Raw genomic sequence first — 20,893 nt, forward strand, 5'->3', positions numbered from 1 at the left:
CTATCCTATATGTCATTCCCTAAGTATATCAATCAAAATTATGACTAGAATCACTGATAAATCTTATTTATAGATTCATAATAATGTCTATGAATATAAATATAAGTTACACTTAAAGTGTAGTAAGTACAGCTTAACTTACAAAAATCTGTAGCAAAATTGGGACGTTAAGTGCAAAATCTCAACTCAGAAGCTTTTTTTCATCGGGATCCTAGCTATTTCATAGCCTCACTAAATTTATTGGAAACTTCGGAGTATAGGGGCTAGAGAGTAGAGGAGTTTTTAGATGATTTGTGGATGAAATATGTGAGGAAATGAGCTAAACTTGCAATTATATATAAGTGATCATCGGAGGCGTGCCGCACTTATTCAAGCAGCACACCGCGTCTTGGCTTCGCGGCTCCTACTAGACACTGCCACATGTTATTCTCCTAATGGCCTACATCACTTTTCTGGGTGTCGACTATTACTGTGCCAATCCTCAAATTTTCGATAGGCTACTTGTCGGTATTATATGGTGCCACATCACCATGTTGGTTGAAGAATTCGGTTGTTGGCTTTCCACATGGCTTGCTATCAGGATGCCATGTCATCGTACACATGTATTTTCTGAAATCTTCGAATGACCATATATTTCACATATCAGCTCTAACTATGTTTTTTATATCTCTGAAATCCTTTCGACGAGCACTACAATTTTCCTTTAGGTCTCAACATCTAATTCTCACTCCATTTTAAATTCATATTTTTATTGATATTATACGTTTAAAGTCCATTCCGAAATCGTTATTCCTTTATACAAACTCTTTTATCGAATGTCTCTATATCGACATAATCGTATTTACGAGATCTTCAACCCTTGTTTACATTGTTTTGGCTAACATTCAAGAGATCTAAATTTCGATTTTTGTGTTGCACACTATTGTACTAAAACTTCGAAAATCATAACTTTCTCATACGATGTCATATTTCGACGTTCTTTATATAATCACTTCGCTTTTTTGATTACTATGACTTTCATTTAGATTACTTAGGCTAATAAGCAACATATATCTGCTATATATTTTACAACACATGTTTTTGTGTAGGGTTGAAAATGAAACTTTGAAAGATCATAACTTCTTTATATTAATTCAGATTTAGGCATTCTTTATGCTCACTGAATCCTGATCACTTCTACTACAACTTTCATCAAGATTATTTATCCTAAATAGTCTTTGATTAAAAAAATGTTATTTTTATCTCATAGTGATAAAAGATCATATAGTCTGTAACGCGCAAAACTAATAATTATCCTAATAAAATGAATAAATATGACTAAAACAACTATGCCTAACTTACAAGCATTACAAAACATGTCCATTGCAAAGTCATAGTGATGGGAAATTGACAGTCTATTACAACAAACTTAATACAAATCTAGTTTTAGATTTATATAACCTTACAATCCAAACTAATACTATCAATCACTAGACAGTTACCTAATTATGAATAATATAGATAGGGTAAGTAAGGTTGTCGAACTCAAGTATACTATATGTATACTGATAAATATTATCTAAACTAATTAAATTAATGAGGGAATTTGATTAGTGATTAACCTTAACTAAAGCCTTAATACTTCAAACAATTTATTCAAGGAAGTAATAACAAGTTTAAACAAATAATAATAAAAAATACTTTTTCTTAGATTTTGATTCACAAAAGGATTATGACTGATTCATACAAAGTGTAATGGAATTAGCAAGTATACACTGATTCATAAATTAATTAATTCAAACTTAATATCCTTAATCATACATTTCTAAGTTATGTACCAGTAGTGATAGCTTTCCTAGATCAATTATTTTAATTCCTACTCCGAAAGACTTAATATGTATGATTAATCCCATGTATAGTGGTGACTTCTCAATTTATCTAAATCAATAGTACAATCACAAACATTAAATAAATACTTCTGTGTCTAACTTGGGTTTGTACTTTGCAGTCATCACCGCACACCTCAATTGTGGAGTTTAGGGTTGTAAATTTGCAGCCAGAATATGATACAAGATACATAATCTGAACCGAATATGCACTCAGTTACATAGACATAAACCTAACAATATTAATGCGCATGGATCATTAGTCAAGAATTCATAATGAATTGAATAACTACTAATCTTCTTTTCAAACAAATCAATACAAAATCAAATTCGATCATCTACATCTAAACAAAATTAATGGAACTTAGCCCATAAACTAACTAAGAAAACAAAGAAAACCAAAGAAAGCTAATATACAATAAACACAAACTCCTTGAGAGCCTCCTTATTACAATTCTTCAGTTTTCTTACATATGTTCTTGTTTTTTGATATCATTAAGGTGTGATATGATCCTTTTCTCCATCTAGATAAATTGAAGGGTCTATTTATAGCCTTTTTATGAACGACAGTAATCACGATGCAATATCATAAAAATGGTAATTATCTTTAGAATCTTCGACATCATCAGAATATTCTTCATGAAAATTTCGAGATGTCTTCCTTGGTCATTAAGCCATGAAATTAGGCTCGTGTTTTCTCTTTTCAGTTTCTATTTCGTCATTTTCAGTTTCCAAACATAAATATATAGAAATTAATCATCTTTTATCCTATTTTAATTACAAAAGTACCACCAAAAGTATTTGAAATGTGCCTAAAAATGTGTACAATTTAGGACGCATCAAAATACCCCACACTTAGTGTTTGGTTGTCCTTAAACAAACATATAATCATTCAGATCAAATTAATGCTTTACTTAAATATTCTTTACTAACATGGCATAATATAACCCAATTCCCAATTCACCAATTATATCTAGCCTCAGTGTGTATATTTGTGTATAAATCCTAGTAACTTTCCCAAATTAAATACTCATAGATAGTGCAAGAAAGTAATAGATCCATCTAATGTGAAGCTCATCTAAGCTTTTGGTATGATCTAGTAAGTCTATTATATGATGAAGTGATGCTATTCGAAGAAGTTGTTATCAGAGCATGTCATCTAAGAATGAACTCTTTTTCCTATAGCATGTTGTAGATTATTGATTAGGATCATTTGGGATCTTTTTTTAGTTGTACTATCCTGTTGATGAACTTTTTGGTACTCCATCCTTTGTTCCATTAAATCTTAACATGTACATTAGTTTCTTATAAATAGGCCATTGAACTTCAATGTAAGATGCCAACTACATTAGATCTTAACAAGATAACAACAAACAACAAGTTTCGGGAACCATATCTTGCCATCAGTGAATATATGGATTGTTTGGTTGCAAACTTCAGTAGGATTGATGGTGAATTGTTTGACAAATGGAACTAGATACTCCTCTCATTAAGCCATATACTACTCTTCTCAAGACTGAGAAGAGATACTATCGAATAACTAGTTATCTAGAGGTTGGACTGATCTTTCGTCATAAGTCCTTTGGAAAATGTTTATTTGGACTTCGTGAAAAGCATCTTTGGTCAAATCCTATGATTTTCGGATTCAATGATGTTGCCAATCGTTCAACCAACTTCTCATCTGAAGTCAAAGATCAATTCATCATCGAGCTCAAATGGGTACTAACTAAGAGATTTTAGCAAAGATGTTTACAGTTTGTTCATCTAAATTGAAACAATTTCTATTGATGTTTACATAGGGGGTGTGTGTTTGTTGAAACAAAAGAAGTGACCATAAAAGAATAAAAACTGATAGTATATAATTCATAGATACCATATCATTAGCATACCAGGTCCTAATAGTTGGGTTACACCTTACCATACTTTGTTGTTTGTTTATTCATGACATATCCAAATTAGGTGTAATTAGATGTACTATGCACTTTATTGTTTACTTTTTTATTATCTTAGACCTATGCTTCAAAGATTTGATAAGACATGTCGTATAAAAAAAGACATCGTGTAGAGTCTTGTTAAGACACCCAATCTTTTTCATTAATATTCAAATATATCTTGTTCTCCATCTACATGTTTTTAATGTTTCACTCTTAGTTCTGTGTTCACTTAGATGTTATTTACTTATTCCACATTTCATTTTTCATGATTTTTGGACTTTAAACTGATCCTAACATTAGCAACAACTGAGAGTATTGTTATCCTCTATTTTCAAACTGCATTTATTACGTCCGATCTGTTTTGCATCTTTTTCGTACTTTCAGGATCCCTCTGCTAAACATAATGAATATCTCTCTCAAGTTTAGTTATGTTACAAAGGGTTGAAGTTTCCATATACGGATATGTTATTGTTAACTGGATTATAAAAGTGTAGTTTTAAGGGTGGGTAATAGTTTATGTTGATCGTAATTTTATATAAGAAATAATACATGGTTTCCAGAGTCTTTAGGTTTTGATGAGACATTCTGGTGTCTACACACTTTGAGATTGTAAACACGATGATTGAATGTAATTATTGGAAGCATAAACTATTGTTTATGTCAAGCGTTTCTTTATTTGTGACCTTTGGGTTAGAATATCATCTTCATCTCTCTTTTGCGTCCTCTCTCTCTCTCTCTCTCTCTCTCTCTCTCTCTCTTTCTCTCTCTCTCTCTCTCTCTCTCTCTCTCTATATATATATATATATATATATATATATATATATATATATATATATATATATATATATATATATACTAATTGTGAGATACTTATGTTTTATATGGGTTAATTTAAAAAAACGTTAAATATAAAGCTCAAAATATTTGAGATAATCTAATACATTAAAGATAAAACAAGCTCATGAGATTGGCAATATCATTTTATTTTGAAGAAAACTATACCAACAATGTTCTTATTGGGTGTATAGAAAGGGTTTTAGGATGTTTTAAGAAAAAAAGAATCATCTCAAAGTTTTTGTTTTTTTCTAAGATAATCTAATACATTAATATGTATTTAAGTTTTTCTTTGAATATAAATAAATAAAATATGCTTTTTATGTATTATTAGTAAACCGGTGTTCGAAGAAGAAAAGAAACATCCGATGCTTTTTAAAAAAATAATTATTATTTAATATTTTAATATATATTTATGTTTTTTTATTGAAATATAAATAAATAAAATATTTTGTTTATCTATGCCTAGTTAGTAAACTGGTTTGAAGATCAATATAGGCCCATCACTTAATATAATAATAATATACGTGATCATATAGGTGTATAACTTCGTCAATAATTACAAACATAGATATATAAAAAATTATTATCCCAATATCATCTTTGGTTGGTACATGTGCACACGATTCATTTACTTCTAAAAGCGTGTGAATGTTTTGGCAATGACATTAATAGACATAAAAAGCTGTTTTTTAAAGAAAGTACGAATATTGACCGATTAAATACTAGGAAGACACACAAACATTCATCAAGATACCTATACCAGTACTAGTACTAGTAATTTCAAACTAGGAAATATTATGATGCAGTTAATTAGGTTATACACGTGTACATCATAAAATAAATTATGTACATAGTTCTGGGATTGAAAACTTTGGATCTAGAATACATACAAACCTCTAGTAGCTTTCTGGTTAATCGATACTTGTCGACTAAAAAGAAAATGATAAAACAAAACGCTAGTCAACATACAAATACCTCCAATCTTTTACTTTAAAGTTGGTGTTAATAAGATAAGGTAATTTCCTAATTCCAAATTGCATACATATTAATGATCATCTCTATATAGTGATTGTACGATAAGGAGCTACCATGAGATTTGCAGCAAGTTTCCTCTCCTTGGTGGCTGGATCTTGTAACATCAACACTTTGTCTTTCTCTCTAACACCAACCATATGTAGATATTCCCCATCCTCTCTTTCTTTCCCTTTGAACAATAGTCTTTGCTCTTTTGGCTCCAAACTAGTCACCATTGATAATATCATCTTCAATTCTCCTATAGAAAGGGAAAGAAACATTTAGAGGTCATGACAACTAGAGTTATTTCGAAAATAAAATATACAAATTGTACCAACAAAATGATCATATGTTGGCAAAAAGAAAATTGTTAGTGGTTATAGACGACTTACCAAAAGTTGAAGTGGATTGGATGGATATATCGTACCACTGCGAACCAGTTGCAACTCTAACTACCATAATCTCTTCTTCGATGCTTTCCTCTCTGATCTCTCTCTTCTGAACAAGCATCCCACCTGGCCGTACTTCCCATTTCACTTCTACACCAGTTGTCGTGCCACAACTTTGGAGGCTAATCTTACTGTTGTTACTATCATTGTCATCGTTGGCCTTAAGACAACGTAGTTTGGAAAAGCTCCTAGACAACTTTATTGACCTAAACTTCATCATTATAATCTCTTGGTTTGGGGATGTCTTTCCTTTTGTATATGTTTGTGAAAGTGAAAGGTGTGGAGTTGGTAGTTATATACAAATGGTGAAGTTGGAAGTAATAAGGACAAAATTGGGTACCTAACAAAAAATAAAATATTCAAGGGGTGTAAGTTGTCATTTCCTTTTATAAGGTTTATTTGATATGGTTGAAGCACATGGGACGGGTTTGGAGGGTTGCTTAATTGGCGGGACCGAACATTTTAATTGTATATAAATGTGATATTATTATGTATATTTTTTATATTTCTAAATTGGAATACACGTAAAAGTAATAATTTTTTTTTGATTATTTATCACAAAATTCTAAGAGAAAAATTAAATAATTATATAAATATCATTTAACTACAAAATTATTTTCAATCATACATTTTATATAAACAATTATGTAAAATTGTAAATCCATAGTTGTAACATAAAAAAGTAAAATTGGCATATTATAATACATAGATACGTTACATACAATTTTGACATCTAACTATTTTATATGTTTAAAATCAAGAACATGTATCCTTTTACTATATGGAATGGTAAAGTGTCAAATATATTTATTTAAAATAAACATATATCATATATAATATGTTATCGATCATTTCATGGTTTCACTGCCAACGTGACTGTAATGTGACATCCATGTCACCATTAATATGTATTTAAAATTTGTTATAGTTTTCTTGAAATTAAAAAAATAAAAACGGGATGAACAAGTTCATCTTTGAAGATAATGATTGAAATGAGATTATTTGTTAGACTTATTCATCATCGAAATTTAGATCGAAATCAAGTATAACAAATGTGATGTACTAGTTCAATATTGATGTTACTAGATAGACAAACCGATATTTTTTTTTATTTGGATTGAGATGTCAAATTTAAATTTGGTCGCCATGGTTTTATGGTTTATAAGTATGTTTCTTACAATATTAAATCATAGATGATACATCCAAGTATTCTATGTTTAAGGATTTCAAATTTTTAAAGGAAGCAATTAGTAAAAGGATTTTAGGGTTGAAAGTGAAACACATAGTATAAAGACAAAGAATGGAAGATGGAGATAAGAAATTCCCATGGTTGAAAACATGAACGAGGGTTTCGCCTTAGGATTTATATTCGGAAGATTATTATGTTCATGGGTTACATGGTTTACAAGTGTTGTTTTTGGGAAAGTGAAATATCAGGATAATTATATTTTGGTTTTGTTTACTTTTATTCAATTTTTTTTAAACATTTCATTTAACTTGTTAAATGTTTATATATATTACTATTGTCACATGTGTACGAAAGAAAAATGAAGCTACCTTTTTTTTTTAATCGTGAATAAATTATATTAAAAAACAAGAGAAAAATAACACCACTAGCAAGTGGCTAGATGGCAAGCATGATACAAAGTTTAGCAAAAAGGAAAGAAATAAAAGATAGATTACACATTAAGAAAGGGGCAACGAGACAGGTCTGCTCATAATAAACCCCTCATTGTTACTATTGTTTTTAACCCACAAGAAGGTCACTGATTTGATGATATCAGTAACTTTGGTAGGTGGTAGTCGGTTGTTATTAAGTATTCGATCATTCATTGCTTTCTAAATGCTTCATAGTGTATCGTAATATATTCCGATTAATAACTTCTTCCTCTTTAGACATGTGCCCCATCTAGCAGCATAGTCCAAAATATCAAGAACCATAAGAAAATGTTCCATAGGAATGTTACACGACCTTAATATCCCTTTCATGACCTTTTTGCAAATGAGCATCTTACTAAAGTATGATCAACACATTCATCTGACTCCTCATACATCCAACAGATCAAAGATTCTAAATATACCCCTCTCTTTGAGAGCTCCATTGCAGTTGGTATTATTCCTATTTTTTCCTCCATATGAAACACCCATTTTAATCCTACAACAGATACATCCTTCGGAGTTGGAATAAGTCTCCAAACCTTGTTGCGTTCGAATTCATTGAGCTCTTCCTTCATTGCTTGCACCCAATCAGAATGATTATGGACACTCTTAACATTTTTGGGTTCAATCTTGGAGATAAACTTGTTAAACATGCAAAATTCCTCTTTGGAGAATGCTGCAGTTTGCTTCGCCTTCTGTTGTGCTCTCATAACAACTCCTGAAGATGCTTCTCCGATTACTTACTTTTTACGCTGATCTATGGTCCATTTTGTTACTGGAGGGTAGTTTGGATCATAGGATGGATCTAGTTCAACATTTACTTCTTCAAATTCTGATTGAACATTCGAATCATCAATTGTATTTGCATTCTCCCCCTCAAATGATGGATTTGGCTCTATATCTGGAGTCGAATCCTCCCCCTGGAATGGAGGTTCTAAGTTGATTTCAGGGACTTCATTCCCCCCCTGAACAGGTGTGTTAGATGAAGAGGTTGATGCGAAATCCTCCCCCTGAGGTGGATCAGTCGTAACTTATGGTTGAGACGGAATGTCAGAGTCTTTTAGAGTGGGTGGCTCATGTTCAACATCTTTTGCAACATCATCAATAATCTTTTTCAGTTCATCCTCCTTGTTATCTGCTGCCTTGGATTCCGAAGAAATCGCCTTCCTTCTCGGGCTCATCAAATAGATTCAAAAATTCCTCATAACTATTAGAAAAAGGAATTGTCATTTGATTGGTCATGGGAAAATTTTCCTCTGAATTATAGTCAGTCTTTTGATACTTCTTTAAATATTTGTCATCAAAAGTGACATAATAGGTCTCTTATATTTGTCTTGTCTTTTTGTTAAGAACCCTATATGCCTTCGAAGTCAAAGAGTACGCCAAGAAAATTCATTCATCTACTTTCACATCAAATTTATGTCGTTACCCCCCTTGAATTGAAAAGAAAACACCTGGAGCCAAAGACATGAAAGAACTTAAAGTTAGGTTTTCTTTTATTAAGAATTTCATAAGAGGTGATGGAGAATTTTTTTTATTAAGGAGAGCTCGATTCTGAGTAAAACATGATGTGCCAATAGCTTTTGCCAAGAAGTAAAGTGGCAAGTTCGCAAATGAAAACATGGTCCTCACAGCTTCGCACAAAGAATAGTTTCGTCTTTCAACAACCCCGTTTTGTTGTGGAATGTAAGGAGCCAAGAAGTTGTGAGCAACTCCCTTGTTAGTCAGAAATTCTTCAAATACATGGTTTTTGAGTTCCGAATCATTATCGCAACGAATGTTCCTAACTGGATTTTGTAGTTGAAGCTCGATATGCTTGATAAAGTCCTTGATCTTTGAAGTAGCTTTATATTTCTACTTTAGAAAATAAACCCACGTAAATCTGGAAAAATCATCAACAATAACTAAAATGTAGTTGTTACCACTAATGCTCTCAATGGCATATAGATCACAGAGATCAATATGTAAAAGGTCTAGTAGCTCGATCACTTTGGTGTTTATGATTGTTAAATGACTCGTCCTACTTGCTTCCCTAGTTCGTAGGCCACACAGAGATGATCCTTCTAAAACTTCAGCAATGGGAGCCCTCGCACATGATCACCAAGTATGAGTTTGTCTATGTCTTTGAAGTTGAGATGTGAGAGCCTTTGGTGCCAAAGCCAACTATCATTCGAAGATGCTTTTGTAAGAAGGCAAATGGTTGGCTTTCCTATGATAGGATTCATATTTAGTGGATACATCTCACCTATTCGCTTGGACTTCAGCAACACTGTTTGGATTTCTTCTCGATTATCTCAGATCCCTCATCTTCGAATGACACTTTCAATCCTATACAACAACCAATTGAGATACACTAATTAGGTTGTGTTGCAGGCCTTCCACATAGGCTACCTTTCGAATAGAGAATTCCACATTCACAATCATTTCATAGCACTTAATTTTCCTAAGAGAGTTATTTCCATATTTGACTCTCCATCCATCCTTCAGTGATCTGAACTTTCTCAACTCTTCCTTCCTTCCTGTCATGTGATGCAAGCAACCACTATCAATGTGCCATTCGGAGTCAAACTACTCGTCACTAATCACATATAACAATCAAAAAGATTTAGGAACCTAAAGTTTTTTGGGTCCATGTGAGGTTTTCATAGTAGCAGGAAAAATAATTTCTTCGTCAACCAAGTAAGATCATTTAACCAAGAGTAAATTGTATCGTTTTGTGATTTTAAAAACAACGATCCTTTTGTCTTTTGAGTTCTTTTCTGTAAAAGAATTTTTTCTTTGCTTATCTCTAATTTGTTGTTTTTCATCATTTTTCTCAACCTTCTTTTCCTCCTTTTTAAAGTGAGTTTTGGAATTTATGAAAGGAATTTTAGACTCTGAAACTACCTTTCCTTTGCTCTTAACGTCTTTCAACGTGTTGGCTAGTTTTAAAATTTTAGTTTTTCGAACAAAATCAGGTTTTTACTTCTCTAAAGGTTATGCTTGTTTTGAAAATGAGGGTTTTTCAATAACTTTCGTTTTTGAAATCGATGAACAAGTAGACTGACTTTTTGAAAAACATTTAGGATTCGGATTTGAAGAGACTTTCGCAATCAGATTTGCTGATCTTTCTTGGTAAACGAAGTTGGGATTTCTAGATCTCCAAAAAAGCTTTCTTTCTTGTATGTTTTTATTGAATCTAGAATTTCTTTGATGTTTGTGAGACGCAAATTGCTCAGCAGACTTATGATAATTAGTCCTAGGTTTCCACTTTCTAACAGGTGTTTAATCCTGTTCTAACGATGTATCACTTGGAACATTCTTGGCTCCACTTGGACTTCCTTTCTCATAACTTGAGTTGACCTTGTTCAAAGGTTCTACCACATATATTCCTTTCGTCTTCCAAGAGGTCATTTATGATAGACCTTTGGTTTCAGTTGTGTTGTCAATAGGGGCAGACCAAAAATATTCGTAGCACCTGTCAGCATTGTCTTATTCTACAAGGGACAATAGTTATTTGGTTTGATTTTTGTTAAGTCTGGATGTTGCAAGAAGCTAGTTCGGAACAGTTTGAACCTTTGGGAAAATAGTTTCTTTTTCTTTTAAAAATTTTTGAACCATTTTTAGAAATCTGAACGTATTCAACTGAATTTTCAGAAATCAAATTTTTCGTAGGTTCAGATTCACTTTTTACAAATTCTTAACATTCAACCTCATCCTTCATAGAAATCTCAATCATATCACTATCATCATTAAATTTAGATACATTTACAATGTCGAGTGTATTTTCTGAACTTAATTTAGTGCATAATGAATCAAATTTTTGCACAGTATCAGATTTAATTTGGTCTTTATCTTTTGCTGTCAAAATTTGCTTCATCATTTCTTATGATCTTTGGACTGTATATAAGATTCAAATTTGTCCAGTCCCATTCTATAAGCATCAAAGACTTCGTCAGATGACACGACTGATTCGCATTTGAAACAGTCAACATCGATTTCCTCCTCTTTCATTTCCAGAAAAGGCAAAGTCATTTTATGGATGTTCTTCCTTATTTCACAGTTAATGTGCAGCTGAGTGATATTAGAATAAAGACGTTTAGCAATCAAACAAAAAATATTTCGTTGTTTCAAATGCCCGAAGTTGTCTCTTTGCAAATGAATTCAATCATCCCTAGACCTAGATAACTCCAACTCTAACTTATCAATCCACATCTGTCTCTCTTAACTTTTTGATGTAACCCTGATGATTTTATCAATTAAGTTAGTATTACTTAAATGGGTTCTCTTTAAACTATCACTTAAACTAGAGACTTTAAACTTTAAATCATCTAATTCAGTTTCATACCTAGAGACAGGAATATTTAGAGATTTGAGAATAGAATGTACCTTGTTGATCACCTTATCACATTCGCTGATCAGCTGTGTGACAGGTTTTGCAGCGAAGCAATTGTCGAAAGTATATCCCCTTTGCTCCGAAACATTTGATGGGTTTTTAGCAGAACATCATTCTTATGGTGTACATGCAACCCTAACGCTTTGGATATAGGTTTTCCTCAAGTTATACATGCAAACAATCTTCCAAAACATAAACCCTAATCTAACATGTCTAAGAACGACATTCATATGTAAATAAGGGTTTGGAATCTTACCTTACTTGTTATGTAGCAATAACAAGAACAATCCACAAAGTCCTTGACTCTTGATAGCTTAGTACCCCAAGTGTTGCACCTCTAATGGAGTCACAAACACCACTAGCAACAAGATGACTTAGAAGAGGGGAGGAAATCAGCTAGGGCACCACCAAGAAGCATAGGGCCGAAATCCTTCTGTTAGCGGTCTATTTATACTTGTGGTTGCTAAGGTTCATAGGTGGAAACCATGATATGACTGCTTAATCCTTTAAGTAGCCCATGGACTCCTTCTAGAGTATCCCATAGAGGAATTCCTTATGGGCTTCCTGGAAAATTCATCCAACCTTTATTCCAAGGTGATCCATCTACCCAATTACAATTATCTTATAATTACAGTATCAGTCCCTTTGATTTTATTAATCTCTTTTGATCAAAAAATTAATTCTAAATTAATTATTGATCAATATTAATTAAACAATATGATTTCTCTTTGAATATATTATTCACATAATATATTAATAAATTACAATTAATCCTCTTTCTCCATAATTCATCCTATCAATTGTATGGTGAAGGCAACCCAAAAGGAGCATGCTCACAATCGGGTCAAGTACATACCAAAATAGTTATGGGCTTAGACACACCTAATCCAACAACATCATTGCTGACCATGAAGCATTTCCTTTCATACTCTGAAACTCTAGCCTTTGCAACGAAGCACTTGCCATGTGTGGGTCTGCGAAGTTCTTCATCCTCTGAATCTCTCAGCCAAACATCGACTCTACCAAACTCGTCATCATCTTCCTGCATAATCAAAGCAGGCTTAGCGTTATCAGCATTTTTTTTCTTTAGCTCCTCTATCTTCCGAAAATAGTAGGCTTCATCTTTTTCTTCTATATCCTTCTTCTCATTCATTCGTTTCAACATACATTCTTTCGCCAAATGATTCGTCCCATGACAATAATTACAATCATAGCCATAATCTCCCACCAGCTTGCTATCTTTCTTCACTTCATGTTTTGGTGAAATATAGAAGCTTTCATCCTTTACCTTTTCATAACTATAGCCCCCTTGCCAATCCCTATTTTGGAGCATCCAAAGTTCTTCTTTGCAAACTTCCTGGGGTTTGACACCATGAGTGCATATTCCTCTTTCGTGAGTTCGCAATCCGAGAGGTCCGTCGCCGAATGTGACTACCTGAAACTTTTTTCGTTATCTTTAACCGATTTCCGTTAATAACATATAAATTTTATTTGATTTTCCGTCAAATTCCTTGGTTTGGAAAATTATTACGTTTCATATAATTAAAATTATATACGAGTCGGAATCAAAATCGTGCAAAACAAAAAAACCCGAAATATCTTGAAAATTTAACAGTTTTCGCCCTAAATGAATGTATGGCCGCACACCCGTGTACAACCGCACACCTGTGTATGGCCTCACACCTATTCACGGCTGGTTCCAGGTGGACCCCATCACCGACCATACCCCCAGCCTAAAAATACAGGACCCTTACCCTCATTTGAACAATCTTGGCCATAAGCTCTCTCATTCTCTCTCTAGAACTCCTGAGCGTACACCCCAAAAACACCTCAATTCTTCTGAAAATCATCGAGAATCATCATTGGGAGTAGTTTTGGAGCATCTAGAACACGTTTTTCACCAAAATCTAGCATCCTTGTTCTTGAGAGTACGACCGTACACCCTTCAAAACTGCAAATCTTCATTGACCGAACACTCGTTTATGACCGTACACCTTCAAAGGCCGTACACCCTTCGAGATGTCCTCTACGGCCGTACACGGTTCACAGATGTACACTTCCTTTGCGGTTGAACACACTCCCTAACTGGTGCAATTTACTGAAAGCCCTTTTTCCTCGATTCAATCAAGTCCCGGAAACATTCCCTAACCAAAAACAAGTGTTTTTCGAACACTTTATCTAACGAAATCGCTAATTTAGATAAATATATGTATTTATTCAATATTAGGATTCTGTTAAGTGTCACGTACAACAACTTGAGGATATTCGTTTCCTGTTCGATGCTTTCACACAACAAACAGTGATTTCATACCCTTACATTTTTATGATTTTAATCGTTTTCAACGGGGAATGCAAGCCAAACACAAATGATTTTGTGAACTAAAACAAAAGGGTTTTCAACCAGTTTAAAACTTATGCAATTGATTCAATCCAACGATTTCCATAAAATATATTGATATTTTATCCCTTTTGTATTATGCAGAGCATAAGGGACAATTTTTAAACATAATTGCATAGTTTTCAGAACAATTCACGAACATAACATTTCAGTCAAACAATAATAGGTGTAGTTTGGGGAATTCATTACCAGTTTTACCGACACGAACTACTTACTTGATCAATTATATAAACTATTACCGATTTAGTTTACGATATTCATTACTACATTCAGAAAGCAAGAGTATAACACAAAATAATTACTTTACGTATAATTATTTATACTCTACCAAGTATACAAACGATTTCGAATATGAGAACACGATACAGAACATTACGTAAACTAGTTAATACATGATTGTGATACATCTCTTCATTTGTACCCTTCGGGGTACTGGTTAAATCATCAACATTTAGTATAACCAGAGTCTCCTGGAGGGAGAGAGCGTGAGATTTGTGAATAGATCTATTCGAGACAGACAATGCCACACCTTAACTGCTAGCTACAATTAGGCAGGCATGCCTGGGGTGACAAATAGTATACCATACGACGCCTGAAGAAACGTCGTTGAGGTCATTGGTCATATCAAGCATGGTTATACGAACTCACAATAGTATAAACTAAACTTTTTTTCACAGGACTTCATTCTTCATGGTTTTATTTTAATTAATAGAACTACTATACATTACACTGGTGGTTTCCAGGGATACAATACATGGTTTTATTTTAAGTAATAAAACATACACTACATACTAGTGGTAGCCAGGGTTTTCAAACAGAAAACAGTATACGTACAGTAACGAACAAAAATGTTAATAAACATTGGATTTTCTTGGGAAACATGCATACATTCTTTAGATTCATTAACAGGTTTTCACTACAAAACATTCTTATGAACTCACTAGCATTATGCTGATACGTTTTCAAATTGCATGTATTCTTAGGACATCAGTAGACAGGTACTCCCACCGGATTTTGAGAAGACGGAGCATTCGAAGCCTCATCTTTATATTTTTGCTACTTTTGATGTACACAAACAATGAAACAAACAGATGTAAATATTCATATTATATTGTAATGGTTGTGTTTACTTTGATTACTATGATGCAATTGTTGTGATACTACACATGATGTCCTCCACCCCGAATGTTTCCACCATTTCCGGTTTAGGGTGTGAAGATTGGTATCAGAGCTATCGTTTATAGTGAACTTAGTATACCGAACCTTACAAGGTAGACTACTATAAACACTAAAGAGGTTGAAGTGATCTGAACTAAAAGTATACTTATAAAATATAAGTATTTTGTAAGAAGTATACAAGTATACATATGTACAAGAAACAGTATCACATGTAGAACCCAACAAAAGTATTTGAATGTTGGACACTGCGGTTAAACATGGGCAGTTATGTAATCATGTCTAGGGTCAATATAGCATGATCAACTATATTCATTCGAGACATGACTAACATGTGTTTGAGAGTAACCGTGGTCTTGCAATAGGCCTAAAACTTACCAAGTACATACAACATTTTACATCCTCAATTTTTTCGGTTAGAAAAAACTGATTTAGTTTATGCGTTTAAAATGAAATCAGAGTAATTTTCCAAAAGATGTTGGGGAATTTGTTCCCAAAACAGAATATAATAAAATTTTAACCAAACATTTGTTAAAGAAATAAATATTTTCATTATATATCAAAAACCACGGGATGTCATGTTCTGAAACAGATCAAAATCATAAAAAGTAAATTATAAACCTTACAACAAATATTTACAATTACTGACTTATAATTCAAAAATCCATCTTCAACCTCCAAACTACGCTGGGGGTCCACTACATGTAATACAGAAAGCTGAGTAGGTCAGGCTTGGGAGCTTGGTGAGCATATAGGGTTTCCAACCCACAAATAATAAATTTATTAATTTTCATCAACAAAAAATAAATTTATTAATTTCATCAACCAAAAATATATTTATCAATCCAAAATAAATTTATTAATTTTATCACTAACAATAACCTTGATTACCCATTCCCGTTATCCTCACTTTACGGCCATAAACACCTATCACAAGGGACCTAGTCTAAGGATTTTAATCGGGGTGACAACACTGCTTTAGGGGATTCCTCAACAATTTATGTCAAATAAGGTAACCATGTGGGGGATAGAGTATACAGGTGAACACAAATTTCAAAAACACATACAGGTTGCGAGCCTGCTAGCATTCCACTGGACTGTCTAGAAAAGTCTATGCTTGTCATCCATACTCCGTTAGATGACTGAAACAACATCAATATCGAGATCTCTCATCATTTTATCACACATCGGCTATTTCATCTACCCATGTTATACCCAACATATTTGCAGATAAAAATACATGTACTGTTTAATTCATTTTAAAACCTGTATAAACATTCATTCAACACCCATCTCAAATAAACAAACAATATAATTACACATAGCACCTATTTTATATAAAATACTTCATATCTATGTGTAAGGTGAAAGTAACTACACACTAACCTGATAAGACGATAATCGGGCAGCACCTCGTCACTTAAAATGATCGTTTCTGATAAAAATCGGGATGTTTTCCCAGAGACCGGGCTCCTCACAGGCAGAGTTTCGGCTCGAAAACACTTTTTCTCGAGATCTTCGGGGCTTTCAGACTTGCTTCGGGTGTTGGGGTGATATCGGGGCTTCAGGGGTATTTCTTGCAATTTAGAAGAGAGATTAGGGGTGAAAGATGTAAGCAATGTAAACCAAATACGACTGCCCTTAAGTTCTATTTATGGGGGCTAGAACCTGGAATTATGTTGGGTGTAATATCTTCGTGCGATGGAAGTACTGCGAGGCGGTTCAGTACGATGGGCGTACACCGGGTATGTTGGGTGTACGAATGGATCATCTCGGATGCAACGGAGCTACAGGCACGCGTCTCTGATGTGAACTAGTAGGCTACGTGGCCCAACCCAGCCCATGAACACGGGTACGCTGGGCATACTCCCAATTTTCAAACTTCTAAAATTCATAACTTTTGCATACGAACTCCGATTTTAACATTATTTATATCCATCTGTAGGTGAGACTAAGCTCTACAACTTTCGTTTAGACTCTGTTGGCTAATTTTGTGACAACCCGAAATTTCTTCCGTTATTTTAACCCACCTCCATTAATAAAAATTTAATTTTTATCTATTCTCCATCAACTTCTTGTGTTAAATAAATCAACTAAGCTTCTAGTTATAATTACATAAGAGTCTGAAAACAAAAATCACGCGAAAAACTTACGATTCCTCGAAAAACACTGAGTTCTCGGCCAGGACGAGTTTACGGCCATAAACTCGTGTACGACCGTAAACCTTGTTTACGGTCAGTGTCAGGTGGACCCCACCACCGAGCATACCCATTGCTTATAAATACAGGATCCCCACCCTCATTTCACCTTATTGGCCGGAAACACCCACTTTCTCTCTCTAAAACTCTTGACAAGCCCTCCTTTCACCCGAAAACACTGGAAATCGTCATTTGGGGTCGTTTGGGATCCTCTGGAACACTTTTTAGTTGAAAACCAGCATTCTTGTTCATGAGTTTACGGCCGTAATCCTCCAGATCTTCAAAAGCCGCAAACCTAGTTCACAGCCGTAAACCTGGTTCTCGGCCGTAAACCCCATTCACTGCCGTAAACTCCATATACAGCAGTAAACAACTCTTTCGTGGGGAAAAGCCTGTTTTCCTCGATCCAACCAAGTCCCGGTAACATTCCTTAACCAAAACCAAGTGTTTATCTAACACTTTATCTAACGAAATCACTAATTTAGATACATATATGTATTTATGTGATATTAGGATTCCGTTGAGTGGAACGTACATCAACTCAAGGATCGTCCAGTTCAATCCTTTGCATCCAACCAACTGTGAGTTCATACTCCTACGCTTTTATAGTTTTAAAACGTTTTCAGGAGGGGGGGGGGGATACAAGCCAAACATAAAGGTTTTCACAACTTAAAAACTAATGAAATTACAAAGGTTTTACACCAAACATTTAGATACTTTATCCCTTTTGTAACATGGGGAGTATAAGGGGGCGTTTTTTTAAACAAAATTGCATAGTTTTCAAAACAGTACATGAACACAACTTACCAGTTAAGCTATAATAGGCATAGTTTTGGGAATTCATTACCAGTTTTACAGATTTAAAAATTCGTACAAAGTAAAACACATAAACTATGCCAGATTTATTTTATCCATTACTACATACAGAAACAAGAGTATTTCGCTAAATAATTATTTTTGCGTAAAATATTTATAATCTACACCGTATACAATGATTTCGAACACGAGAACAACACGTAAACTAGTTAATACAGGATTACGAGACATGTCTTCATCGTACCATTTTGGGGTAATGGCAAATCCTCTACATTTATTATAGCCAGAGTCTCCTGGAGGGAGAGCGTGAAATTTGTGAATAGATCTATTCGGGATCGACAATCCTACGACATAACTGTTTACTACAGTTAGGCAGGCATGCCTGGGGTGACAAATTTTGTAACGTATGACGCCTGAAGAAACATTGCTGAGGTCATCAGTCACATTAGCATGGCTATACGAACTCAAAATAGTATAACTTACCTTTGTTTGTGGTATTTTCCTTCTTCAATAGCTAATTTTAATTAATAAGACTACCTACATACTACACTGAAGGGTATTCCAGGGACACAACCTTTGTTTTTATTTTAAGTAATAAAACTACCTTACAAATTGGTGATAACCAGGGTTTTCAACAGAACATACATCAATTACTGGTGGTAGCCAGGGTCTTCAACAAAACATACATGAATTACTGGTGGTAGCCAGGGTTTTTCAACATAACATATATCACTTACTATTGGTAGTTAGGGTGTTCAAACGTAACACATCTTAATTACTGGTGATTGAACAGGGTTTCGATACAAATGCTATTTTACTTATAATCCAAAAGAAATCATTTATACAAATTCAGTGACTAGTTTTCAATACAAAAAACATGCTTATGAACTCACCAGATTTATGCTGATACGCTTTGAAAACCGCTTGTATTCTCAGGACAACGATAGATAGGTACCTTTACCAGCTTTTAGAGAACACGAATCATTTTAGAGTCTCGTCTTTATTTTTTGCTACTTTTTTTGTATACAAACTATGTGATAAAACAGATGTAAATATTCATATTGTAATGTATTGGTTGTGTTTACTTTGATTGCTATGATACGATTGTTATGATACTACACGTCACTTGCCCCCGGACGTTTCCGTTGTTTGTTCTGACGGTTCGGGGGTGTGACAGATTGGTATAAGAACTATTGTTTATAGTGAACTAAGTATACCGAACCTTACATGGTATACAACTATAAACATTAAGGGGCTGAGGTGCTCTGAACTAAAAGTATACTTTTAAAATATATGTATTTTACAAAAAATATACAAGTATGCCTACATACCAGAAACAATATCATAAGTAGAACAAAACAAAAGTATTTGGAAGTTAGACACTGCGGTTAAATCTAGGCAGTTATGTAATCATGTCTAGGATCAATATAGTCTGATCAACTATATTCATTCGAGACATGACCAACATGTTCTTGGGAATGACTGTGGTGTTGCAGCAGGCCTAAATCTTACCAAGTATTCCTACAGCAAGATGTCGATAGAAGAAAACAAACAACTTAAAAATACTATAGGAGTATTTTATTTAGATCTGTCTACATTGTAAAGATTCGTTCCAAGTGTTGCTACTCATTCTTTCTTAGCGGTAGTTTACTCGTATTCGTAACTTTTCCTTGTTTATCGCTTAGTAGCACACTTTATCTAACATATAGAGATACATCTTGTTTTTATATCTCTTGATTCAGAAGTCTAAGGGTTACCATATTCTTTTTCTTGATATAGAACAATATGCCTCCAAAGAAAAGACCCAGCAAAAACAACAATAATTCCTCAACGGATCTAATGCCAACACCACCTCCTCAGTTCGATTCTGCTATGTTCCAAGCAACTGTTACTATCACTGTGACTGCCGCTTTGTCACAGATTAACCCTGGTTGCTCTGGTGGTTCGGGGAGTGATATTTATTCCCAAAATCATTAAGGTAGTCAAGGGCACCCAAAGGAGTGCTCCTATAAAGACTTCATGAACACAAAAGCCACATCTTTCGACAACAATAGAGGTGTTATTGCCCTGACTCAATGTTTCGAAAAGACCGAGTCTATCTTTGAAATTTGCTCTTGTTATGAAGCCAACAAGGTGAAGTTCACTTCCTGCACCTTCACAGACAGAGCACTG

General features: G+C 33.9%; 1 protein-coding gene across 1 annotated transcript; it reads right to left on the bottom strand.

Annotated features, from left to right (window-relative positions):
* Positions 1–5,474: 5,474 nt before the first annotated feature.
* On the bottom strand, positions 5,475–6,377 carry LOC145033960 (BAG family molecular chaperone regulator 2-like). The gene is made up of 2 exons (XM_078982421.1): positions 6,043–6,377; positions 5,475–5,909 (listed from the first exon to the last, which is right to left on the bottom strand). Exons 1-2 carry the CDS (start codon positions 6,317–6,319, stop codon positions 5,695–5,697), a joined length of 492 nt encoding a protein of 163 aa, XP_078838547.1. The 5' UTR covers positions 6,320–6,377; the 3' UTR covers positions 5,475–5,694.
* Positions 6,378–20,893: the final 14,516 nt, after the last annotated feature.

This window comes from Lactuca saligna, chromosome 3, assembly GCF_052625555.1.
Source record: "Lactuca saligna cultivar CGN05327 chromosome 3, ASM5262555v1, whole genome shotgun sequence".
NCBI classification, from domain to species: domain Eukaryota; kingdom Viridiplantae; phylum Streptophyta; class Magnoliopsida; order Asterales; family Asteraceae; genus Lactuca; species Lactuca saligna.

Bases quoted from the DNA above. Each gene is read 5' to 3' on its own strand.
- LOC145033960 (XM_078982421.1), bottom strand. From the start codon at position 6,319: ATGATGAAGTTTAGGTCAATAAAGTTGTCTAGGAGCTTTTCCAAACTA. The intron at 5,910-6,042 runs GTAAGTCGTCTA...CCCTTTCTATAG, and splicing joins CCAATCCACTTCAACTTTTG to GAGAATTGAAGATGATATTA.